Source organism: Micropterus dolomieu, linkage group LG22 (assembly GCF_021292245.1).
Source record: "Micropterus dolomieu isolate WLL.071019.BEF.003 ecotype Adirondacks linkage group LG22, ASM2129224v1, whole genome shotgun sequence".
In the NCBI taxonomy this organism is placed as follows: domain Eukaryota; kingdom Metazoa; phylum Chordata; class Actinopteri; order Centrarchiformes; family Centrarchidae; genus Micropterus; species Micropterus dolomieu.
Window position 1 is genome coordinate 32227011 of NC_060171.1, and position 27845 is coordinate 32254855.

The 27845-nt window shown below is 40.1% G+C and overlaps 1 protein-coding gene across 4 annotated transcripts in view; it reads left to right on the forward strand.

Moving 5' to 3' along the window:
* LOC123961170 (septin-7-like) overlaps positions 1–27845 on the forward strand; it is a 53426-nt gene extending 25581 nt beyond the window's left edge. For all 4 annotated transcript variants that reach the window (XM_046036308.1, XM_046036310.1, XM_046036309.1 and 1 more), the window contains 10 exons: positions 4181–4281; positions 4890–5024; positions 11248–11365; positions 11750–11842; positions 12356–12452; positions 20090–20141; positions 21402–21527; positions 21696–21831; positions 23404–23549; positions 25411–27845. In XM_046036308.1, coding sequence (XP_045892264.1) covers positions 4181–4281; positions 4890–5024; positions 11248–11365; positions 11750–11842; positions 12356–12452; positions 20090–20141; positions 21402–21527; positions 21696–21831; positions 23404–23549; positions 25411–25450 — 1044 coding nt within the window. In that variant the 3' untranslated portion in view covers positions 25451–27845. The remainder of the gene's footprint in view (positions 1–4180; positions 4282–4889; positions 5025–11247; positions 11366–11749; positions 11843–12355; positions 12453–20089; positions 20142–21401; positions 21528–21695; positions 21832–23403; positions 23550–25410) is intronic.

Genomic DNA, 27845 nt, shown 5'->3' on the forward strand with positions numbered 1-27845 from the left:
AGTTTTTGCAGTTTGTCACAGCTGTTGTAGCTTAATAGGAAAAAGGAACGGTTTGCAGACTGCTGGTTTGGGATTGTTTGAGACTGGTCTAAATTCATCTTTTCAATAAACTATGTGAACTACTTATTTTTTCCTTTTGCTGTAACTCTTTACTGAATGTGCAATTTCTAAAACACTATCCCAGGCAGGAATTAAACACCCAGAACAGAGAAAATGGAAATGCTCTTGGGAGCTATTGTGACTAATTAGCATTATACCAATGCACGGTTCTGGTTCAGAGTGTAGCAGCAATATTTAAATATCACTAATGTATGAAATATTAAAAATGGATTTATTTTTGTACGTTTTGCAGTTTGCTGTCCCTAAATTTAACATGTTCTAGGTTTGGTTGCCAGTTTCTTAAAATGGTTGCCTAAAAAAATACACCATAAAATTTTGATTTAAATCAGAAACTAGCTAATGACACAATAATTAATCAGGCCAGCTTTAGGTACTTGACAGAGTTTGGTGCACATTTCGGCCTGTACCAACAAAGTATTGAAGTTTAACACCCAGCCCTACTAGAGGTAATTGAGAAAATGTGTTTTTGTAGCTTGAGTGAACCAAACCTTTAACCTTTCAATTGTGAACAGAGACAACTTGATGCCATAGCACCCAGCTTCAGTAAAACCTTGAATTATAAACATCAGATTAGAATGGAGTCAAGTACAATCCTGTGTACTGTCATGACACTTTAGTCATTCTAACACATCTTTCATCTTCTGTCTCTGAAGTCAGATGTTTAAGACATTATAGGACAGTTTTAATGTGACGATACATTTTTGAGGTAAGGCAAAAGAAAGCCTGAAAGACAGGTCCAGAGTTCTAGGGCTGAGTATTGAACCTCAGCATATTTTGGTACTGATTGTGAAACATGTCCGTAGCCCCGTAGTATTGACTGCCTGAAAGCTAGTTGTCAGCACGTGACCCAAGTATGGCACTAACTAAACCACGTTCATGAGCAAATCCATTCATCTCAGGAGTGGGATGCAGAAAATAAAGTTCCAGAGAAAGTTAAGATTATTTTGTCAAAATACCTTGTCCATGTTGAGTTGACACTTGGACAGTTCCTGATTTCAATTAGAATGTTGCCAATTTTAGATTGTTAGTTCTTAGACAGCTTCTTGCATTTAGGGAAAAGTTAACATTCTATCGTAAAATGAAATCCATTATAAATATTTTGCACATCCCTGCACTGACTGTAATTCAAACAATAGCCATATTTTACAAATCCTTTATTATTCTTTTTTCTTTTCATGTCTTATTTTTAATTTTGTATTTATGATTACTTTACCTGCTGTACTTGCTCTGTCTTTATCTTTATTATAATTTTCTACCTTTATTGTTATGCACCAGAATACCAAAGTGTATTTGTTGTATGTGTAAATGTAAGGATTTATAGAAACAAATTCAAAGTAACGATGTGGGGGGGGAAACATAATTTTGGTGTTGGTACTGTATCCTTGCCCTCATGCAGTGTGACCTAAATGATAGGGGTGGGAATCACCAGAGCCCCCACGATACGATATTATCACGATACGATATTTTTGCGATTTTAAACATATTGCGATTTATTGCAATATTTTATCTTTTTCCCAAAATTGTGTCCCCAAAGCAAAACTCTTTTTCGAGTAGACTGAAAAAGCAATTTTATTAGTGCCAAAAAACAAACTTCTCATGTACAATTTATATAATAAAAGATCAATACTTCACTTCGTGTTGCGATACGATATTCCTGTGCAAAATATCGCGATACTAGCTGTATCGGGTTTTTTTTTCCCCCACCCCTACTAAATGATGGATTGTGGAAGCAAATCAGGTGGTTGCTGTATCTTTTGCATCTCCACATGACAGCAGCTCTGTTATGTTCCAGTCTACACACCAGCACAGTGCTAAATTTACTCTGCTTTGGCGAGACAGAAAACACTAAGAACCATTTGCTCCCAGCTCTCTCGGTCTGTCGCTCACATCGAACCTCCTCTGAACCCCATGAGCGCAATGTGGGCATACATGCTCTCCTGCAAGTAGCAGTTAGTGTGTGTAAGTGTGTTTGCTGCGGGTGCGGTGGTCTGGAGCTGCGGAGAAGAGACGGGGTCAGAGTATTTATATTCCAGAACAATCTCTCATTCTTTGTCGCTCACTCACATTCCCCCATATCAGATTTCTTTTAAATGATGGTGTTGAGACTGACGACATTTTTGAGGTTTTCTCCCAATCTGTTTTTCTTTGCAGAAACGTTGGAAATAGCAGATTCGGTTTTGAGATGGCTGACATGTCACGCACAAACACTTACAGCACAAACACACATTTTAACACACACGCTGGACGCACAATTAAGCTCACATATGTCAACTGACTGCGGTGTGTGATATATATGCTCAGCTGTAAAGTCAGACAGATTATCTAAAGGTTTGTGGAAGCTGAAGAATGTTTGTGTTAGAGCGAGAGGGCTGTATTTTGAGTTAAAAGGGTGATCCTAAAATAACTAGATGGCCTTGTGAAAGTATGCGACGAAGCGAGGGAACAGCAGGCGAGCTGCAGGAAATGATGGATCTGTAGAACTGAAGTGAATATATGTGACTGAAGAGTGAGATGGAATAGACCGAGGGGGTTGCACATTTTAAGCCATGTGTCGTAATAAATGATCTTTACATTATTGGTCACCATTTCATAGTTCAGTCTGAACATCACATCACTCAAAAGTGAGTTCAGTCTGAACATCACATCACTCAAAAGTGAGTTCAGACGGTTCTGACTGAACATCACTTTTGACCTTGATCTTTTAACCTTGCATATATTACACATGCTATGATAAGTAAAGGATGAGTAAACATTATCTAGCCCTGTACCTCTGGGGTGTGGAGTACAAGGCATCATAAGATTTGTTATTAATTAATTTATTTTATCAGAATCAGAATCAGCTTTATTGTCAGGTATGTGTACACATACGATTGTACAATGCTCATGATGTGCTTACTCATACAAAAATACCATAACACAATAATAAAATAATAAAATAAAATCAGACACAAACTACAGTATAGACAACACTAATATACACACTATGAACAAAACAATATAGACATATTGACAAATAGTGCAGTGATCAGAGTGCAAAAGATGCAAGAGTAAACTATTCTCATTATGTACATGTAGAAGGTGGATATGATATACATGTACACATACATGCATACATGTACACAGTGTGATGGAGCATAGTGCAAAGGATGCTGGAAAAAAAAAATAAGAGCTATGACCTTATGACCTGAGGTAGGTGTATTGGTATACAGTATATACAATGACATAGTATGAATAGCACTGAAGGTGCTGTTATTTTATTGATCTAGAGAATTACTTGATTTTCTTCTGGAAAAAGGCAAATAACTGCTGGCGCCGTGAAAGCTTTGGAGTGGAATCAATTGGTAGTGTAATAAGTGACTGTAGATTTAGTTGAGCTTGAGAGGCAATCCATCACAGTGAATATCATATCATCTATATTATTTTTTACAATATTGTTGTGTAGTAGCAGATGATTGTAAAGTATGTAATTGAGCTGGCATTTGCTTGGGTAAAAAACTCTTGACAGCTCAGACCTAAAACAACTGAAGTAATATTTATCAGGTCATCACTTTCATAATTTTAAATACCTCGCACTCACTTGTGTCAGCCGTGTGTATGATCATTCTTAAGCTTTCAACCCATAGAGGTCGGTGCAGCAGCGCTTTTCCTCCCATACAAGAATTAGTGTGAAGCTGCTCTTTAAGAAGTTGAACTTTGCCACCTAATGTCATTTCCAGGATTAGCTTCTTTCAGGAGTTAACGTTCCACAAACATTACAACTAGCAGATACTGGTATCTCTCAATCTCCCAGCAGGCTGTGTGGGTGCACTTGCAGTGTATGATGCATCATCAGTGTCATGAGTGGGAGAGGATAGTGTCACATAATTAAACATGTAGGCCAATGTGGGTGGGCACTTTGGTGTTGCCAAATTGTATTCTGAATCGCATTTACAAAGTGTTGAATCCACACGAATACTGAAAGATTACTGGAACACTGCAACAGCTAGGATTTAGATGTAAAGCGTATGTTTGACTCCAATCCATAGTGTACTAAATGGTGTGAATGTTGGTGTGTTTTCAGGTGGAGCAGTCCAAAGTGCTGATTAAGGAAGGAGGGGTTCAACTGACACTCACCATTGTCGATACACCAGGGTTTGGAGATGCAGTGGACAACAGCAACTGGTGAGGAGTGCTGGCATAATCAAAGTGTTAACATGTGAACAGTTAGATCTTACCAAAATCCATATAGGCAAGTCATGCCACTCAGCAGCCATCTTGGCAATGCCGCCGGGCAGCTATTTCAGACTAACAAGACCAGGCTCCTATCTGAATGAATGGGGAGAGCGCCAGATCTGCACTTTCACTGCTCACCGGGACATAAAAACTACATGAATAGAATCAGCAGTAAAATCTAATTAAAATCGCTGAAAAACTAGGTAAGGTTATATAATAAGGTTTAAAAAGCGTTATTCCGAACCAGTTATGCTTCCAGTACGCATGCGTCACTACTACCACACATGAGCAATAGAAGTAAAACAGACCCTTACGTCAGAGCAACCACACGATTGGCTGACATGTGTTTCCCGCTGTGGCAGCAGACGATTGGCTTTCTAGCTGGAGGGGTGGGAAGACCGCCATCTTTGCCGTTACGGGCTTTCCCTATAGAGTTGTATTGAGGATGTGATTGAGTCTCCTCTATAAAACGTCTCTGATCTTACCAAATGATCATATGTTCTTTATTAACCAACGTCCTCTTTTCTCTGCCTGATGTCTTTTCTCCATCTTCCCAGTTGGCAGCCAGTCATAAATTACATTGACAGTAAGTGCGAGGACTTCCTCAATGCAGAGTCGAGGGTGAACCGCAGATCCATGCCAGACAACAGAGTCCACTGCTGCCTATACTTCATCGCGCCCTCTGGACACGGGTAGGTCTGCATTAGATGAAGGTGTAATAAGGTAGAGTCAAGTATGGTGAGACGAAATGAGGCTATAATGAGATAAATCAATGCCCAATAATGCCTCATTGAGTACCTCAAGCTGAATCGTTTTGGGAGGAGGTCAGGTCAATCTCAAGTATTTAAAGCAAAGGTGAATGATAAATGGCCTGTATATATAAATTTGATGTAGCAAACATTTGCTTATTTACTCATCCTGCAGACAAAGAGCAACATTAGCATTTATTTGGAGTTGTGTTTTTGGCCACCTGATGAATGGAAGTCCATTATTCACTCAACTTTAGCTCTGTTTTGGTCATCAAAAATCAACTCCTGAGAAAAATATCTGGCGCTGTAGCTGCGAAATACTCCACTATATTCATCAGCTAATTGCTAACTTTGTCTGTCTGCCATATGGTGCTGGGCAGGTTAGGGCTGTGCCCAGCACCATATGGCGATATAGATCATTTGACGATAGAAAAATGTCTATCGTTTACAAATATGCTGTATTGTTTTTGCAAATTCTACACTTTACAGTAATATTTTTGCAAAGGAATGACGCTTTGCACCACAGTAAAGTTAGTTTTAAATTGGTTATAACTTGGATATAGAGAACCTAAGTCCCTCCCCTTCCAGTGGACCACCATGGGACCTTATTTCAAAAAAAGTCTGCACGGTAGTCAATGGCAAGAGACAACAATTTTTTTTAAAATAAAATAATATTTTGTATAAATATTTTCATAAAATTACACGTTTGTCAATTTAAAATGCATAATTACAAAGACCACAAACCCAAATATCGCGTGTGTATGTGACGTCGTAACTTTTTCTGAGGCTGAGGCTAACGTTACTGAAGCATCAAAGAACTTACATGATAAGATGATGTGATAAAAGGACTGAGAGTCATTAGATTAAACACATCAGGTGAGATATATTTCTGCATGGAACATAGCTGAGTTGTCTAGCAAGCAGCAACCAAGCGTTAGCTAGCATTACTGCGCTAACATGTCGGCAATGTATATTGTGTGAGACAAGAGCTTTAGTTCACTGAACGGTTTTCACATACAACATGTAACTTTACTGTTTTGTGTGACGAACTGCAACTTTCTTGACGGACAAAATTATTTTTTAAATTGACAAACATCATATGTGTAATTCAGGGCGCAGTTCAAACAGGATCAAAAATAAGTTCTCTCTCGCCATCGACTACTGTACATAATTTTTCCGAAATAAGGTCCCATGAGCTGGAAGCGAATGACTTCAACAGACATCTGTCTCTCTATTCAACAGACATCTGTCGAACATCCAACTTTAAACTAATATCCAACTTGAAACTAACTTCACCGCGGCCAGTTCTTCCATATTCGCCGGTGTTGCAGGGAAGAAATTTGCATTAAGAAGATACTAACGTGGAGGAGATAATGAACAGGAGCACTTAGACCATGAAAGCAGAAAGGAGGCGCTCATACTTTAGAGAGAAGTCTTTTGTATGGACGAGCCACACAACACTATTCCAGCAGCTCCAGCCATGATCTGTGTCAGGTAACGTTAAATGACTTGGCCACAGACATTCAGCTTACCTTCTAGTTCACCAAGACGTGCTGTTGTGATGTTAGCTTTTGAAGAAATATTGTGAGCCAGGTTCAGGTGTGAAGAAGTTTCAGAGACTGATGAAGACTTAACATAGCATGATTTATTGAGCCCGGCCGAGGAGACACAGTGCCTGCATACAACATGTGAACACATCAAATGCCAAATCTGAAGGAGAACATCTTTTGGTCCCTTTTATGCTTCTCTCTTCCCTAGTGCCTGTAGGTTTCTCTATTAGGTCATCTTTCACCTAGAACAACTAATCTGTCTGATGTTTAGACTCTAATGCTTTGTCATATTGGAATCTATCACTATCCATGAGCTGTACTCTAATCTGTGGAGCCAGTGAGTTCTTATAAACGTTCTAGTAAGACTCAACCTTGTAAGACACCTGAGCTACTGACTCTAACTGATCAGTCTATTGTTGTCTCCCTGACAAGGACAAGGACATGTGAGAAATACCTAAAGCTAGAATGTCAAAAAACACTTATGGGGTCAGCTAAATTACTCTAAGCTAGGACCTGTCTTACCTTTCCCTATTATATCAACAATGCCCCTTAAGAAATATTCTCAACAGTAGCTATAGCAGCGTGAGAGCTGTGAGTATCACTGTCTGAAGCTGGGAGCGTCTTGTCCTCTCATGTTAGCTTTGCAGCCAACATGAGAGTTTAGCTAACATCACAACTTAGCTAACGTTAGTCACATTGCTGTGTTTTTGTTCACTGTACATCATGTTATTGGATTTCTCCAGAATTACATACCTCACCTTTTATGTTGGAAATTCCAACAGTAACTCATGATATTTCATTAAATTTGTTATTTTTTTTAAAGTTCTGTGCTGCCCTTGCAATGCGATCTCTTGTGCAAAGCTAGACAGCCAGTTAAAATTCAAAAGTCCTCCAATAAACACACAAGGCTTGACTTTTATTTTATTTATAAGTTGTTTCCTCTTTTGTTTTGTAAAACTGAAACATTACAGAATGTAATGAAACTGTAGCCTACTGTATGAAAACACATCTATAAGTCACAAAACAATTAAAGAGCAGAGCTAGCTACTGCTGTGCTAAAACGTTTCTAACATGACATTCCTTACAAATGCAAGTGATTGAAAATTATTTACACATCACTTACAGGCACATAGTCTGAGAGGCTGAAGTGTATCAGAAATACAATCAGCAACATGAATCCAGCACCGTCTTTCTTGCCTGTCTGTGTTCAACTGAAGTGTGCTTCACTGAATTATTTACCCTGACCAGTAGAGGGCAGCACCCAGCATGAACCCCTCTAATTTAACTTTTTAAGCTCAGTTTTTTAACTTATTCAACTATTAACTTAACTGTAAAGACAGCACAAGTTCTATGTCGGGATATGTATCGTTATTGGGATATGAAATGATCCTATCAGGTACCTAGAGCAGGTAGTGGGTTTATTAGAGTATTTGTTGAAAACAGCTTCCTGCTGCGTCTGGAAACTGATTCAAGCAGTGAGGAGAATAAATCAGCAGTAAAGTTTTTGGGTGATTAAAAAACAATCAACTGAAAGATGCTAAAACGCTGAGGTTAACTACGGTCGGGTGACGGTTCAGGGTTTTGGGTCAGTCACTACGAGGGACCCCTTTCACATTAGAAAGTAGTCATTTGATCCATTGTTAACATAAAATATTGAGTATAGCAGCTTTAAGTTTCTTCCATGGCTATAATTTTATGCAGTATCATAGTTCCAACCTGGTGAAGGAAGACATTCTGTAGCCAGCATTTTAGAAGCAGCATTTGGCAAGTGGGCGGATGGTTTTGTTCTGGTCAAGATGCCCCCTTTGCGAGGCTATTTGTATTCAAATGTGTTAAAAACACTAACCAACATTCATCTCTACTGGTCCAAATGACAAATGAGTGCCGTGCCAATCAGTAAACCTATGTGACCTATGACCTTTCTTTGCCTTGGAGATCCTCTGCCGGATATGCAAGCTAAAGCTCAAGCAAAAGGGTGTGTGTGTGTCTATGCCAGCCAGTGCTTGTGACCCACAAAGGTTATATAACCCAGTTCTGCTCATGCTCAGTAGAGTTCTGCTCTCCATCACTGAATCACCCAATCAGAATGGAGGCTCGGAGCAGCTCACAGAGACAGGCCTCTCATCTCAGACAAACACACTCTGTCTCTGTGTGTGTGTGTGTGTGTGTGTGTGTGTGTGTGTGTGTGTGTGTTTGCATCCCTGAAACATCCCCTGTTTCTCAATATAGCTGCAGCGCCAGACTGAGTTAAAATGTGGAGCTCTGTTTCCACAAAACCCAAGATCCATCAGGCTTACTGATGGTGATCTAAATCATCCCTGGGTTGTTTAAATCTGCAGAGTTGAGTCAGCCAAGTGTTTAAACTTACATTAATGTGCAAATTCTTCAATAGTACCAGCCAGAAAGTGTATGAACATGTTGCTGTCTGTTGATAAGGCAGTTGGCCTCTTTTCTGTTTTCAGCTTCCCCCTGTAAAACTGCTTTTTTTCTTCTGACAGGCACACATCAAAATCTGATACTTACTGTCACATTTAGCCAGGGACAAGAAGAGGAACAATACACAAGACATCGAAAGTGTGTTTAGAAATGTAAAGAGTAACTATAAATGTTTTTGAGAGTATTGGAAGTGTTTGAGGAGGGATTTCTAGCCACGCACCTTGGCTCAAGGGATGGTTATGCTTGTCGGCCGTTCGGTCCGTCCGTCCACCACTTCGGTCCACAAGCATCCCCATAACTAAAGGATGGATTGACAGGAGCAGATATTCACGCCCACTCGGGATGACAAGCTACAATGCTAAACGTTAGCATTGTCATTATGAGCATGTTAGGATTTAGCTCAAAACAGAGCTGTGCTGTCTCACACAGAGACTAGCTAGCATGGCTGTAGCATAGCCACTTATGTAAGAGGCAAATGATTTTTAACGACTATTATGAATTTTAACAACTTAAAATCATCTCATTGAGTGTAGAAGATGTTACTGTGAATTTAGACGTGTCTTTAATTTCTCTGCTGTGATGCTGCAGTCGTTATGTTTATTTGACTGCATTCAGTTTAGACTTGTAAACTTGGGTTGGAAGTTGTGAGTAATATTACTACTCATTAGACTCATTAGACCTCATTAGATTGCAGCTGTAGGAGGCGCATGTCTTAAAGGGACCTAAAATACATTAATCTGGAAATCAGAGTTTTCTGCCCAGCACAGTGCAGTAAGTGCAAGTGAGTTTGAACATCAGTTTGCTACACTTCTCTGTATTTGACAGCTCTATAAATGTCAATAAAAGGCTGTGGCATGCCCCAATCTTGTATTCCAAGATTGTTGATAGAAATTCAGTCTAACCATTGAGGCACTGACAAGTCACTAAATCTTAGTTATCCATCAGATAATTGTTCTTTTTCTGTCTCTCTGCTGTTATATAGTTTCCTAGCAGACTGTGTACACATTCAAACCTTCTGCCACAGTTGCAGAAATGTGGTTTGCATGCTGCTGCTTCCAGATTTTAAATCCTATAAATCCTGCATTAAAAGTAAACTGCATGCTCATGTTTCCAAGCTTAGCCTGTCTGTGGTGTTTTATACCCCAAGAAACCAAAGGGAGAATAAAGGAAAAGTTCCAACAGTCAGTACAACCAGCAGTGAGTGCTGCTAGGTTGATAAATCACTGTCAGTGTGTAAAGACGATTTATGATTTACTGAAAAGAGTAACTTTTTGAGATCACATAAGTGCGTTGACAGTCAGTATCTCATGCAGTCTCCCCCTGCTTAGACCAGACAATCTGACTCCTGTTTTCTCTGGGACCGCATTCCCTCCAGGGTTCCTCTGATCCTGCACTATACACGGGCCTGACCCTGGTCTTACGGTCTCTGTGTCCCTCTGTGAATTAGTGAATCACTTGACAGCTGTTTTGTCGCCCTATTTGTTTTTCTGCATTCGTGGAATGAGTATCTCAGCATCCCCTTTACTCCCTCTCATTACACGCAGACACACATGTCCATACATAGGCATCATTTGAATGTACATATATAAAGATAACTGCATTCATAGGGGTACAACTGGATACAAGTATTCAACCATGTACAGTTATATTTTTACATAAATTTCTCCCATTATGCAGCACATACTCACTTTCCACATACACTGCCCACACTTGCAAACAGCCCACCAACTTCATGCCATATGAGAGCTCTGTTTCTGGCCACACAACTAAATACGAGTCCTACTTGTCATTCAGACAGAGACAGAGAGCCTATGGGAGTATTACAAAGACAATCTGTCATCAGCCCAGCAAGACAGAAGCATTAGTTGTCACCACAGAAGAAGAGCACATAAGACAAAAAGTCAGTCACACTCAACTGGCCTCATTGTGTCTTCTTCTTGGGCTACATCTACATGTTTTGTTTGGCCCCCTGCTGGTGACCCTCTGAACTGCATTCCATTTGGAAAGCTGTGCACTGAGGAAGCCCACTGTGGCATTTTCTTTAGATTCATTCTTGTCAATGAATTATTTGTTCACAGAAATAATGACTTTATGTAGAAAATAAATAGACTTCCGTTGATTTGTTGATGGTTTTGGTGAAATTTGTTGTTCTTATGGTTTTCTTTCTGTCTACCCTTCAGTCTGAAGCCGCTGGACATCGAGTTCATGAAGAGACTCCATGACAAGGTCAACGTCATCCCTCTTATTGCAAAAGCCGACACTCTGACCCCAGAGGAGTGCCAGCTTTTTAAAAAACAGGTATTTGTGTATGGATGTGTCACATCATTGGGATAAGCAGACCTCTGTCTAACCAAGGTTAACAGACAGAACAATTTGTCACACATGTGGGGCTTATTTTACTCATTTTGGGAGGTACGCTTATTAGCTTTCTTTCAGAGAGTTAGTTAAATCGATATCGCTCATTTCTATGCGTCATGTATGGAGCTAGAGCTAAGAGGGAATTAGCCTACTCAGCATAAAGACTTGAAACAGGTGGAAACAGCTCGCCTGGCTCTATTCTTAATAATTACATCTTTAAAATAAGCATTAAATGTCAAATTATTCCTTTTAAGTGTACAAGGATTTTAAACCCAAAAGACAAATTAAAATTTGTTTCTTCTGATTACTTTCTCCCTTTGTCAGATTATGAAAGAGATACAGGAGCACAAAATCAAAATTTATGAATTCCCAGACACGGAGGACGACGAGGACAACAAGCTCATCCGAAAGATCAAGGTAATGGACCACACAATCTTGTTAGTCTTCTAAAACTTGATTTAAGTACGGTGATTGTTCTCAGCCGTAAGACAGTTAAATGGAGCCGCAGACAGCCAAAGGTCAGTTTGTCCTTTGGTCAGTGTTCAGCCCCTGCAGCTGCCTCCATCCAGTTCCCCCGTGCCTGGCAGCCTAATTGCATAACTGATTACCAGCTTTATAGACAAGCTCATTGAAGAACTTTCACTAGGGATCATCGTCCATGTCACGCCTGCCTGAGTAACTGCTGCCTCTGGCAACAGCCACGAATAGTACCACACGTGAAATAACTCCCCCAATCATTTAGATGTTGGCCATCATTACTGCAGTGAGATTTAGCAGTAAGTAATCCCAGATGCACGCAATTAACTGGAATGAAACCGTGACCAATAAGATATGGAAGAGCATTCTTTCAAACAGCAGTAAGCAGCAGTCCTTCCAGAAAGAGCCATAAGAACAGTAAAGAAAAAAAAGTCTTTTGTCTTTCCACTCCAGGAGAAGATGCCACTGGCAGTAGTCGGCAGCAACGTGGTAATCGAGGTGAACGGCAAGAAGGTCAGAGGTCGCCAGTACCCGTGGGGCGTGGCAGAAGGTAGGTTCACTCAGGTCCACTGCCGGAAAGGAAGGACATGGCTTCCATTTTGTGGCCAAACTGAAAGGGCCTAGAAAATAAACTACAAAACGAAGTGTACGCACATTTTGAAAGTTCACGAGGCGCATCGTTTAAGCATTTTCTTCTAAGAAAGACATTTGATGGACAGTGTGTCACTGCACCTTGGTCAGACGATGACAGATGTGAGAGAGAGAGGAGGACGCATGTTGGCGTTTGAAAGCTGATGTGTTTGAGACTGTCCAGCAGTCACAGTATTATCTCTACAATGATGAATGAAGCATGATATCCCTGAGAGTGTGCGACATAGTGCATGTTTTCCACAGTGATCCCCGTATCCACTGAATGTATTAACTACCAGGTAATACAATGACTTGTCAAAATGTACTCTGGACCAAAGTCAAAGTGTTGTCCTGCCACATGGCACAAAATGATTCTAATACACCTGCTGGAGCTTTGAATGATTCTTCTTAAAATAGATTAATTTTAGTAGATGTTTTTTCATTTCATAATTGTTGGACAACAAAAATTAAAAGCCACATTTAAACCATCACTTTAATAAAGTAATGCTCTTCAACATTAATCTCTCATACTTGAGAGGTACAGTGTTGTAAGATAGAATTAACTGTCCCGAAAGAAATTTGTCTTGGACACATACAGTGTCTGCTGTTAAAAGATACAAAATAACACTGTGCATACCTACATGTACACACTGTCACTAGTCCACACGCACAGACTGCTACCGACCTACAAATTTCACACTGCCCGTCGTACAGCGCACCTGCTATTACTCATCAAAGTAATGTACATAATATATGCAGTAAGGGGATATTAATGGATTTAATCCCATCTGATTTTAAACAAAGCGTCATCCAGTGGGGTCACAGAAGACAACAGGGACCGTGGTTTAATACCCCACACCTCTAGCTTGGCCCCATGAAACAACAATAATTGGGAGTGTTGACAGCTGGGAAGCCTGTGAGTTTTCATGCCCTTGTTATCAACAGTATCAACTCCTACTGATCAGTCAGGCTGCCTTTTACTTTGTTCCTCTTTGTTTTTCTTGTTGATGTCCAGGTAGTGTTTTAAAACTATATTGTAGACAGTTTAGAAGCCACTGACCAGGACTCCTATGTGGTGGAGTTGCTCCCAGCGGTCAGTGCACATTTGCATAAAGTTGGACTTTGTTAAACTTTCCCACGTTGCCGCGCTGAACGCCTTTTGAGGTCTCAGTGTCTCAGTTTTCGAGGGTCAGTTCACAGTGACTGGCAGCTTGTCACTTTTTGAGTCTGTATGTGTGAATGGAGGGTTAGCAGTGATAAGGACTGCCAAAGCGTCTGGAATAGCTAATGAACTGAACTTTGCCTTTAGAATATTTTATCACTTATGTGTTCCCAAGGTCAAGAAAGAACCTCCACATTTTATTAGAGGGTTTACAATCTTTTTTTCTCATGGAAATGGGAAATAAATGAGTGCTCCTAAAGATGTTGTTACATTTTGACAAGTATGAACTTATCTGACAGTTATTACATTGCTACCTTATACACCCAACTGTCTTCCCCTCAGTGCAAGCAAACTCACATGCACACAGTCTCTTTGGTAGTGCTGGTCCTGACCCTGATAGGGATTCTGGAAAAGGAGGATAGATTTAGTGTAATACGGGATATGTTGTTTCAGTATGGCAGCAAGCACTGACTGACCCAACCAACTTCTGAGACTGCCACGTTTTCACCATTAGCCACGATGAACTGTTGTTGCTCTTACTGGTGTGTTAGTTTTCCACTAAGTTTTCATTTGTTTTAAAGTCCTCTGGAAAGATGATTTACTGTATATATCCTTATATAAAGTAATTTGTTGCTCTGTGGTTGACCGTTAATCAGTCTTTCACTTTTCATTCTTTCTTTTCTCTCTTTTTTTCTTTGTCTATTCTTTTCCATGACTGACAGAGGGCATTTTTGGTAAACCAAACCATCTTTCACTTTATTTCAGCCTCATTTTCTCCCCTACTCCTCCTCCTCCCTGAGAGTGCCCCCCGCCCCCAAACTCTCCAGCCCTCCTTTCCCTCCACTTTTCTGTTGCTGTGCTGTCTCATCATTAGGCTGATGGTCAAACCAATGCTCTAATCAGACTTGGGCTGAATACTTTTAAAACTTCAGTACTGAATTACACCATATTTTGGAAACATTTGAAAACAATAAAGAACACGGACTTGTGAACGTATTATATTTTGAAATACAAAAGAACATAGACACCAAAATCATTCATGTGTTCCCAGTAAAACATTTGTCCCTGCTCTCTCTGCTAACACTTTTAAGATTACTTAAAAAGATTTTAGTGGCAATTATTAATACAGTATATAATTTAGAGTCTCATATTTTATAGAATAACTCAATGTACACACACATACACACCACATGTGATTCTGCACATGAATTGGTATGGCAGTAGCCTTGGTTAATCTAACAAACACTTCAAGAAAGCATCCACAAATCCATTTTCTGAACAGCAGTGTCATTGTACCAAACACACCTACACCACACAATGTTACAGATATGTATATGTTAGCTGATAAGTATTAAGATATTGTGTGCAATACATCAAACAGAAAAAATCCCCACTGATCCACCCACACCAAGGAGAAAGACGAACCCCGCCACATCAGAGAAAACCCCACTACATAAACCTATTTGCTTCATCGTCTCAATCCTTGAGTCATTTTAACGAAATTCTTTATACCTCAGGAAGAGTAAACCGTCTCATTATAGTGTATGCTAGCTGTTACTGTGAGGCAAAAGGGCCGGACACATGAATAATTATTTTTGTTGTCTTTGTTCTTAACCCTTAATTTGATAGTCGACCCGCAAGACAATCTTTCAAAACCTCACTGTATGTTTTTAAAGGATTATTCCAGTTCACTACAACTTATTTAGATAGCTTTGACTAACATTTCTATCAGTTACGACAATACTGTACTCTCCACAATCATTACTGAGATCTGGGAACAGAGTGACATCACTACAACGAAGTCTGATGGGGCAAGATCATTTCGTTGCCAGATCCCAGCAATGTTCTCATTACTGAGAGCAATGATGGGAAAAATCCAAAAATAAGACCACGGTTGTAATAAACAGGAATTATCCTGCAAGGCGCATTTGATGAGGTTTACTCGACACATATCTTAACATTTTAAACCTGTTTGGGGTTCTCAGCAGGGTTAAAGCTTTCACATGCTCGCATGTTTTGCCCCAGGTCTGATGCTGTGAATAGTCATGGAGAAAACTAGAGGCTGTTTGGTGCTGAAGCTACAGCTGCGATAGAAACATCACTCTAACGCTGTGGTTCCCTTCTTTGATCCTATGGTATCCCACACTGTGGTACCGTTTCATGTCAGCCCTGCTTCACCACATGATTCAGCTCACTGTTTTATGCTAGAGTTGAATTGGCTGTGTTGGTGCAGGGTGAAAACGGTGTACAGGCCTCGCTGTATCACTGGACCAAGGAGTGGGAATACATCATCCTAACGCATTGCTTATAGGTTCATGAGCAGTTAATGGTGAGTTAGTGTTTTCCAAAAGGGCATGTAGCAGCTCATTTAATTCATCAAGGTAACAAGTGACTTGGTATCATGAATTTTCACTCATTGGCATACTTTTAATGTAAGACTGTCGCAACACACTGTGTGCAAAACATCCTGCACATACGCACACTTATGCATGTTCTAAGTAAAACCGTTGTGGGCTCTTGATCCATTAAACCAACACAGTTCACCATCATGGCCTTAATACACACTGCTAATAGATTAAGCATTCAGGCTGAAAACACCTGATGAGCTGAGACAATTTGCGATGAAAGTAATTGACAAATAAAAAAACAAAATGATTTGGATAAAAAATACAGTATGCATCAGGTGTTTTCTGCTGTTCATCAACAAATAAGATCTGTATACTATAAGTTACAAAGTTTCTTTCTCCTACGACCCTTCACCCCACTTAGCTCCTCCACTTATTCCCTCATTGAGACTTGCACTCCCAGCTGGTCATGCATAGATCCTCATATAACACTCCCTCCAACCACCACACTCCCTCTACAAGCCCTGCGCTCTTTAGCCAGTCAGCTTGGACACATGCAGGTTATGGTGTTGATCCGGGCCAAATCTGGGCTGAATCTGGGCCAAACATAGGCCGATTGTGGGCTCGAACGGGGCCAAGCCTGAGCCATACTAAACCCAGCTGCTCCAGACCCAGATTTAGCCCCCGCTGGGCGCAGACAGTAACTGAAAAACCGTACCCCTCCCCTCCGTCAGAGCTCCCTCCTCTAGAAGAGACAGGAGGTCAATGGCTGGCTTTGGAGGCCAAGGGGCAGGACTGCTTAAGTTTCATCAATGGTAAGGTGTCCTCCTTATTCGCTCCCCTGATGATGATTGACTGCCAGTGGGGTGGAGGCTAACCAATAAGGAGCAGCGTATTTGATGAAGAGGAGGCTGGAGATCCACTACATACATCCTCAGCAGCAGTTTATCTGCAGTCCTTTTCCAGAATCCCATCTGACCCTGTAACCATGTCTTTGTTGTTGAGATGAAAACTCATCTAACTGTACCATGTTGAAATGAGACCAGTTCTGTTAATTGTTGTCTGACCAAGAACTCTTGTTTGTTCTAACTATATGGCGTCTCTGGGGTCCAACAGTGAAAGGCTATGATCAGATAGGAGGCTTTTTTTCTTGTGCTGAAACACAAACCTTAGCTGCGAGCACCGCTCCTAAAACAGAGCAGGTCACATCTCAGCGCTATGAAGTTATGTGGAAAGCTACATACTGTACTGTGTTCATGCTGAAGTGTAGTAAGATGCAGGTCTGCGATTTAAAAAAAAAAAAAAAGAATCCTCCAGCTTTATGAAGCGTTTTAGCATCTTTCAGCTCATTGTTTTGGCCACAACTTTACTGTTCAGTGTCACACGTCTTTGCACTATTGTTTTCAGAAAACCCACTGTACACTAAGAGGTTGCATTAAACCTTCTTGTCCATCCTTGTAACAGACAGGGACGTAAAAATAAAGGATTACGAGGCGGCCGTTGTCCCGTATCCAGCTCTGTATTAGGGCTGAACGATTAATCGTTTTCAAATCGAAACCGTGATTTGAAAAAACGTCATCAGCTAATCAGGAAGACTGCGATTAAAATGTAGGTTAATTATACAGAGCTTCTAACCCGTTTCAAACAGTCCTACAGCTACAGATTCATTCCGTTGTCATTCTTGTGTGACAGACCTGCTCCCCAATATCACACTCCATGCGCGGACACAGGGCGTGTACATTTTACAACAACAAACGAAAGTAGAGGGAAACGTGGGATAATGGCGGCAGCCGAACCGACAGTTTTGTCCGGCATCAACTCACACTGAAGTGTTTCAGCAGCGGAGCGTTCAGCCTACATGTTGTTAGCATGTTGTTAACAGACAACAGCTCTCTGTGAGCCCGTTCCGTTCCGCTCTCTGCAGGCTAACGCTACATACACATGGAGCATTTCAGAATAAGAGCGTTTTGCCTGTCTGAATTTGCTGACTTACTCAGATTTTGCTTATTTGTTCAGTTGTCCTTGATTTTTGTCCTTCTACAATGGTTAGGTAGGCTACGTAGTTAAACTGTTTCTTTCTTTTGTTAACTGTGTTTATTGTTGATGTACGATCTGGAGTCTACAATGGGAGTTTTATTTAAAAAATCTCCCTGCCGTTCTTTGTCTGACTTCCTGCCTGGTTCATCTGCTCTGTGCTGCTTTACGCTGCTTCAGTCAAAAAGTAGACTGGCAGTTTAGGAAAACTTCAATAAAAAATCGCAAATCGAATCGTAATATCTGACAGAAATATCTCAATCAGATTATTTTCCCAAATCGTTCAGCCCTCCTCTCGATAATACTCTGACAGGTGTGTTCATGTTAAAACACTGTTTTCTGTCAAGTGTTGCACTTTGTGGCTTTTTAACTGCAGTTACACTGATGGGGTGATACATAATAAGCACAGTGACATAGCCTATTTAAAGTAACCTATTCACAGTAACATATAATATATATATATATATATATATATATATATATATATATATAGACATAGAGAAAAGACCAGAGAGACTTTTCACGTCGGCACACGAAGCAGATGAATGATTTTTACCTTCTTGCAGCCGCTGGATTATAAAAGTTAAACCTTATATTTTCACCTAGTTTAAGATAAGATGTTACTTTATTAATCCCCCATAGGGGAAATTTAGGTCACCTCGGCCAAACGCCTTTTAATGTCGCTTTGAGGTTTAGGTTTGTTAGTGGGGAGTGTTGGCATGACTAAGTGACAGGTTTCTCAGCCTCCCACACTGAAGGCTCAAACATACTTCATGTCGTAGGGCTTGTGCCCTCTCTCCTGCACACCATCAGCCACCACTAAAGAGTACTTACCTGGTGAACTTTTTGCGTTTTAGAAATCGGCTAGTGAAAGTGGCCAGTACACATTCCAAACTGTCTCTGTGGGTTTTGATAAATAAAATTACAGGTGCAACAGGATATTTTATACATTTGTCAAAAGTTGTTGCATATAATTAGAAATTATATATAGTATATCACAATAAAACCTAAACTTCACACACATCCGAATAACGCAGGCCGGAGTTTCCAGAAAAATATAGCCATCTGTTAAAACCCCACTTTAACTTTGCATTTGCTACTATTTAGAAGATTTCTCAATCTGTTCTACACTATAGAAAATGTGCAACTCGTCTATCACACTATCATACAAAACAAATGATTCTGATATTAAACTGCACAGGCATTGTTTGCTGTTGAAGGTGCACCTGAACATCATAGCTGTCCCAACTGTTACCTCAGCAAAGACATGTTTGTCTGAGGCTCCAAATATCAGAGTAACCTGCTGCAACCCTGCCTGAGAGAATGAAAGCCATGTGCTCATATTAAAACCGTCCTATGTGATCATGGCCTGATGTCCCTCTGCCCTTTGTTTTGTGTTATTGTGCTACTACAACTGACACTGTACAATGCCTCCTCGTACTTTAAACACTGGCTACACCTGAAAATACCTTTCTCTCCGTGTACCCCTCCCTTTATAACTGACGAATGAATGAACTTTACATACGGTGATATGTGTGTGTTTGTACCATGAGGTAGGAACATTCATTTTAACTTGGTGGTGTTCTGCTTATATCTTAACCTTTCTATATTACCACTTCACTGTGTACGTTTAATCATGTAAATAACACACACTACAGTTGTGTTGAACTTACTCACCTAAAAACACGTTAACGTGTGTTTCTGCTGGGACTGCCTCGCGATGTGGACACAGCAGTTGATCTATGTTATCTATGCAGTAAAAAGAGTTCAGTGCAGTTATTTAGCACCTGTAGGACGGCTGTACTGTATGTACAAATACCTGTAAAAGCTCAGATAGTCATGCTTGCAATTTATTTCTAGCTCAGTTTTCCTTTAGACCAGATAATGATCATTGTGATTACTGCTATGACAAGTGTTTGTGTATAGTAATTTTGGTATGTATGTCTCTCTCCACCCCCTCTCTGTCTCGCGCTCTCTCTCTCTCTCTCTCTCTCTCTCCCTCCCTGTGTGTTGCAGTGGAGAATGGGGAACACTGCGACTTCACTGTGCTGCGCAACATGCTGATCAGGTGAGACCCGCGTTAATTTCCCACACTCACGAATGCTACTTCATTTCTGCACTCTAGAAACAAATGTTTAGTCTCAATGGAAAACGCATCAGTTTGCATCAATCTTTTTGTCATGACAACTTCTGATGAAATTATATTGAACAAACAAACTACATTGAGTTAGGGTAATTAGCTTTTCCTCTACAATCAAAGTAATTTTTGGTAGCTTAAAGTCAAGTGTTTAAGTTTATTCCTCATTATAATTAAGTTGCCCCCACTAGTTTTTCCACATTATTTTAAAGTAATTTTACTTAATTAGCATAATCTTGAACACACAATTTAAGTTGAAAACAATTGTAACCACTCTCTGTGGAGATTGTGCTGGTGCTACAACATCTGCTAGTGAAAGCGACACTTTGTGCAGATCTGACTCTTTCCTGAGTTTCCTGAGGGTGATTTCTTAATCGATGTGATCTAAGGCACTCCATATTTTGTAGTATTAAAAACAGTCTTGGTGAGGACATGGCACATTCCCCATCATGACCATGGGCGTAACCTGTAATGTTTTAGCAACCCTGTTTTTGTAGAGGTTTCATATTTATATAATTTTCACACCTAGCCCATTTCTTTTTAAATTTAGGCCAACTTAACAAAACACTAATTGTCTTAGATTGACAGAGTATCTATACGTCAACTGTTGACGCAAAGTCTAAATGTCAAGTAGATGCACGTACACCTGGCTGATACTGTCAGAATCACATTAACAAAAGTGTTACTGACCTTGAAATGTGCTTTATCAAGTCTTTTCAGCCGACAAGTTCGCTCACTAACACTGTCTTACTGTCTTAATTTGTCCAAGCATGTTAAGTGGGTAGAGGAGTGAACTTGAAATCCTAAAGTCGTTGTAAACCCATTTGAGTTCAAATTGCATGCAAAATTACCAACATAATTATTTGAACACAACTCATAAAAATAATATTAATCAAGTGGTGGTAACAGGCCCTGTATATTACTTTTTAGAGTGTAACCTTTTGATGAATGACACTGTTTTACACAGAGAGGCCACTAGAGGCTGACACATTTCTTTTAATGGCCACATTAGTTTACAGTACATGCATTATATTGTCTCAGACGCTAGTGTGGCTATAGTCAAAGTTTAATAAATGTAAAATTCATTTGTAGCCTTAGCTTGTTCCCTTATCTATACCTATTCTTTCCCACTCGTCCTCCTTCTTGCTTACCTTTACCTGATTTGTTTTCTTTGTCCTCCCACTTCCAAAGGACCCATATGCAGGATCTAAAGGACGTCACCAACAATGTCCACTATGAGAATTACCGCAGTAAGAAGCTTGCTGCCGTCACCTGTAATGGAGTGGACACTTCCAAAACCAAGGGACAGCTCACTAAGTACGCCTCAGTTACTAAACTTCTCTCATTTTAATGACGGAGAACACACTACTTGTTGAAAATGCAGCCTGTTGTTCCAGCTTTCCTTTTGTGTTTTTATTTATTTATTGGCAACCTTAGGCATGCTCACAAGAAAGTAAAGGTCACTCGCTGTCTTTCTTTCAACAGGAGTCCCCTGGCACAGATGGAGGAGGAGCGCAGAGAACACGTCATGAAAATGAAAAAGATGGAGGCCGAAATGGAGCAAGTCTTCGAAATGAAGGTTAAGGAGAAGAAGCAGAAACTGAAGGACTCGGAGGCGGAGGTGGGTTTGTGTGAGAGATAAAAAGATGATGAACAAAATCACATTATCACTACTCACCTGCAGCTCTCTACTGTCGCTTTTCATGGGACATTTTTGATTGTGATTGGCTGGCAGGTGTCCATTACCTTGAAATAGCAGTTTGATAAAAAATAATCCAAAACCTGTAGTATGGAACTTTTGTCTCCTCCGTCTGACAGTGAGAGGAATTACACAATACTGTCTATGCACATATGACTGAGGGGGTAAGCCAAGGTTGAAATAATGAAGCCGACCAAAGCCTGCATGGACCATGGTTCCATGTAGGCCCAAAAATGACGTGAAAAACCCTGTGACATCCCGTCGCACATGAGAGATGTAACCGTGCTTAGATTCTAAACTCTCTGTGAATCCATCAGTGACGCTGCGCCGGTGTTTGGCAGGTGAGCCTTGTAGGTGAGCTGAGCCAAGAGACTTTTTACATTACATTTATTCATTGAGCTGACGCTTTTATCCGAAGCGACTTACAATTGCTATATATGTCAGAGGTCGCACGCCTCTGGAGCAACTAGGGGTTAAGTGTCTTGCTCAGGGACACAAAGGTGTCTCACAGTGGATTCAAACCGGGGTCTCTCACACCAAAGGCAGGCGTCTTATCCACTGCACAATCACCCCCAGTAATATACTGTCTATGCTTATGACGTATAGGCTCTGCCATACTGAACTGCTGCTAACACTACGTTGGAATAAAACACATCACTACCAGTTTGCCACAGACACCAGATTTGAAAAGTCCTGTACATTGCCAGATTTACCTGGCAGTGATGGGCTTAATCAGCGTTGTGTCAACTTGTTTGGCATGGGCATTTGTAAAAATCCCGCACTCCAGCTTCAACTCAAGGTTAAAGGTTACTATCTTTTTCTGGAGCTTTTAACATATATCAGTCTTGATCAGTGGAAGTTTCTCAGTTGTCATATAAAATAACCATAGACAGGTTCTGTGACAACTGAACACACAGACAGTGAGACATGATGGAAAGCTCTGGGAAAAGCTAGTACAGTTATTTTTGTCAGATTTAAAAAAGAACTATTTCACACTTTTGTTGTTTGCATGAATCTGTTTGAATCATCGTTAGCCTCAGTAAAGCTCATCAGATCTGTAGCTGATGAGCAGCTAGACGGGAAAGGAGAGAGAAAATGTGACCAGAACTGCATCGAAAATAACTGGAGTCACAAGAAGTAGTGTAAAATCAAAAGAGACAGCGATAAAGAGCAGACATCTTTTTTTCTGTGACAGAGGGAACGGGGACAGAACTGGTCGGGATTTTCGTAACTCCTAGCCTAGCCTTGAGAAATGGTGAAAGAAGTATATTTCAGGCTAACTGAAAAACAAGATCAAAAACAAGTGAATAAAAGACTGATGGTGATCGCATGTGCTATTGAAGGGAACATGGGACTTGTCGGCTCATTATCTTACATACTTATCCCTTACAAAAGACTTCAGCTCTAGTTTTGTTGAGTTTTGACATTTACAGTGGGTGTACATTTGAGTTTCCTGTCTTTGAGAGTGAGTCTTTCTAATGTTTTGACCCTCAGCTGGAGCGACGCCACGAACAGATGAAAAGGAACCTGGAGGCGCAATATAAAGAGTTGGAGGAGAAAAGACGAGTGTTTGAGGATGAGAAGGCCAACTGGGAGGCTCAGCAGAGAATCCTCGAGCAGCAGAAACTGGACGCCTCCAAGTCAGTAACACTCAAACAGCTGATTGCCAATTTGCTATTGGTTCATTTTTTCAAGTGTGCTGTATGTCTACTGATACAAAATGTCCTTTGACAATATTGTTGGCATTGTCAATCGATTGGATTTCATCGTTGGATTTTTCTACAATAAGACATTAACTATATTTTGTTAGTGCTGGGACACATTTTCAGTTTCAGTACATTTCTCTTTCCTGTTTGGGATATGGACGTACATTATCTGGTACCTTCACTGACCTCTAGAGGTTACAATCACAAACAGCAACAATTAACTGTCACTTCATTTGGCAAAAAATCTTAAATGACCATTTGGTAGATATTTTCTGCTATTTATTAGAGTTTTTGGCTGTCACAGAATCAAACACACACACACAATGGATGTGTGAGACTTTAAAAAGTAATGCTGTGAATTAAGTCGTGATTACTTTTACTCCTTTAATGCAGTGTTCAATATTTCTGCACCAGAGTACCTGACAGCCTCCTTTATTTACATGACAAGTTTATTGTTTCATTCTGATCAGTACATAGTACTTTTTGTTGTTGTTATTAAGTTTAATAGCCTATTAAAAATACCTGGAAGGAAGCGTGACACATTACTGTAGTAACAATCAATAGATATATGACAATTCCATAAAGCATGAAAACTATAAATCTCTGGTTTTGATAAAAATGTGAAAAAAAGGTACATGGAATTTCCTGTGTGTTGCTCAAAACATTAAAAATTAAGAGTTCTGACTGTAAACACTTAGGCACCGTGTCTCCAATAGCAGGCGATAACTGTTCAGTGAGGTCTGTGGATTATCTGGAGGAGAGAGGGTACAGTGTTCAGACCAAAAGAGAGAGAAAAAAAAATGTCATGGTGGCCTTTTAGCTCTGGTCCAGTTCATGTTCACACTGACAATTTTACAAACCAACAAAGAGGAGTAAATATGAAGTGGCAGGAAACTCACTGATTGGACAGTTTTGGAGGCACAGCCAGTGCTACATGGACCCACATGGAGAAACCGAATTGTAGTGACTGACAGCAAGTTATGTGGCACTTGAATAAACCAGAGCCTTTACAAAGAAATCTATTGTTAAACTCAGCATTATAAGGCCAATCTGTGTCTCAGATAATGATGGACGGATGAATATAAGGGTGTGCGGTCTCCATTTGGTCCCAAAGTCCTATTTAAAGCACAATACAAGCTCAACACACTGCTGTTTTAACGCAGTTTCACTTTCTGATGTATCAGGGACAATCCCTGCACTCTTGTGGTGTTCCCATGGTTACGCACAGAAGAGGATTTAGGGATTAGTGAAAAATTTATTTGGCTTCTGACTTTAAACTCAAATAAATTGTGGCCCTAACCCTCTTCTGAAGATCCAAAACGATCATGGATATCCTGCAGTATCAGTTAGACAGATAGTTTCATTGACAGTTTACAGTCAGCAGTTAGATTTAGTTGTCGTCTAGCTAATGAATTCAGGTAAAAGTCATATTTCTTATATCATAAAATCTTGTGGTCAGTCCACTTTGCTTTCACACAATAAACAAATCTCACCTGAAGCACCTTTGAAGTGAGCCAATGTAACTTTTCCTGAACAGCGACAACTTTGGCCACAAGGTACAATACAGTGTAATGTTAGATGCTAACACATAGCACAAGCAGAAAAGAGTCATCAAGTCAGTGCCTTTACTCAGTAAATTCATCTCTACAGTATTGGCATAGAGGCAATAATCTCAAACCAAACCCTTTTCAGATAGCTGCAAGACCAAGGTGCCTGTAAAGCCCAATTATGATTTTTCCATGTTATTGTACAAGTTAGTGAAATAACCTTCTCACTTCTCTTGTTTCTCACACAGGACGATGGAAAAGAACAAGAAGAAAGGAAAAATCTTCTGAAGAGAGACACGCGACATGTTCCTTCAGTTTTACACAAACTAATTGTTTCTTCATCCCTTGAGAACACAAATAAACAGATATAGCATTCCACAACATCCCTCTGTGTTACATGTAAACATGCACCACATGTGACATGGACACACACACAAACATCAACACATGCAAATGCCCACGCAGCCCACGTGCTAGTCTCTCTGCAGGGTTTCACTCCGTCTGTTGAAACCTTTTCTTTTCATGGGGAATGCATGTTTTTGTGAAATTATATTTTCCTATATTTCCTGACAATGAGGGGAAGGCCGAGTCCCTCTGAGCTACAGTACGGAGTTAACACATGGCAGGGACCATGCATAGCCATTTAGTACACATGTAGTAGTTGTATGTTCTCTAGATATTCCATAGATCTGCAGATAGACGTACTATCCCTCTCCTCGACACTCTTTCTTTTATTGTTCTCAAAAGTGTAACACAGGTGGATACGCATTATGATACTCAGTCATAAAGACCTCATTGAGGGTGTTAGGAGACGGGAACGTGTATGTGAGTGAAGGTAACTGAATCGGGATTCAGCTGAGGAGAGAGAAGTCAGGAGGGATTGAGGCCCGGTCACAGCAGAAAGTGGCAAAGCAAAATTAATCAGTTAGTCTTAGCGAAACATGTGGAGCTAACCGCTAGTGCTATTTAATCACAGCAGCTTTTTGAACTTCTTTCCATTTTCAAAGTCCTGAGTTTACTCCACGTTTCATTTTTGGGATTGTACTTCATTTCATTCAGTACAGTTACTGAAGGTGGAAAACAACTCTGAGAAGGAGCTCGCCAAGTGTTAGTTTTGCAAATCCGTTAGCTCATTCTTTTGAATAAGACAATCAGGTCACTAACAACACATACTTTCTGTAAGCAAACATGTCCATTCCAAAAAAACAGATTTGTAAAGTCGACTCCTTCCCCGTAACTGTTTACAAACCATTCCTCTTTTATTTTATACTGACCGAGAAGGTTAAATAGGAGTGCATGGTGCAACACAGCTAATGAGCTAAAACACGAAATGCCCTCGCAACCCAATACACCACTTTGAATGTTGATGTGGCCGGGCCTTTAACCGGGATTTACAGGGCAGTGGCAGGTGTGGTGTGTTTGTGTGTGTGCGTGAGTGTGAGCAGGTGGTGTTTTATGAAATGCTGCGTTTGACGTCATAGAATACTGTCTGATCTGAGGCAGACGGACAGACGAGGGGGGGGAAGATACTTGTGTGGAACAGCAGCCAGAATATCGTCATGGCAGTGTGTGTTTCCTGTTTAAATAGGAAGACATTATGCAAAAGCCTCATTGGTGTCTACAACTTTACAGGTGACAGTGATTCCAGATGTTTTATATTGTGATGTAAGTGATGGATGTTGTCATTGGTCTGAACCCCAATGTCCAGCTTTTTGGGAGATTTTCCCACCAAAGGGGCAGAGATTTTCCTTTGACCTTCCTTTCTCCCCGGACCCTCCACTTCACCTAATTATACATAAATAAATGCTTCCACACACAACAAGACATTACTCCTCTGCTATTCTCTCAAACAGAATATTTTGAGTGCAGGACTTTCAATTCAATTTAGAGTTAGAAAGAAGTGAGCTGTGACACATTCAAAACTTTAATATACCTTTCCAAGAGTTATCATGTTTTATTTTCGTATGATGATGATGATATTAATAATAGTATATGTAAGGTTGAAGAACAATTCCTTAAATCCCTTGTAGTTTTCTTAAATGACTCGTAGGTTAATCTGTTATTTCAAGTATAGTTTTTCAGACTGCCTGCAAACATAAATGCTAAAGGTACACATCGTACCTTCAGCACATAAAATCTTCCGTATGGATTTGTTCATGATGGAAATTGATATATTGTGTACATACTGGAGGCTGCTCAGTGGCCTTTTTTTTTTCTTGGGTTAATTTGTTTTTGTTTGTTTTGTTGTTGTTTTTTCAGACTTATAATTGCCAGGATTAACAACAGAACGGGACCTGTTATGTAAAACCTGTCTTAAGAACCATGAATACATTTCCATACATTTATACACACACATACTGTATACATCTATGCCAATGAGTACACCTTCTCAGGACCGCTCTGTTATGCTATATTTTCTCCTTATGCGCAGAGAAAAGCAGTTCTGTGGTCCGACAAGTTAAAAGAAGGGACTGATTTTTCTTTGAAATGCTTGTGAACCACTCACCTTCCAGTAACAACAAGTTGACGTTGACTTAAGTTTAGGTGGATTTTTTTGTAATATTTTCTTCTTTTTTTTTATATGTACACTGTTTTCTGCTTCTCTCCTTTGTTTTATTGTGTTCTCTCTCTAACTGTACATGGTTAATATTAAAGTTGACAAAGTTATGGTTTAACTCCCAAA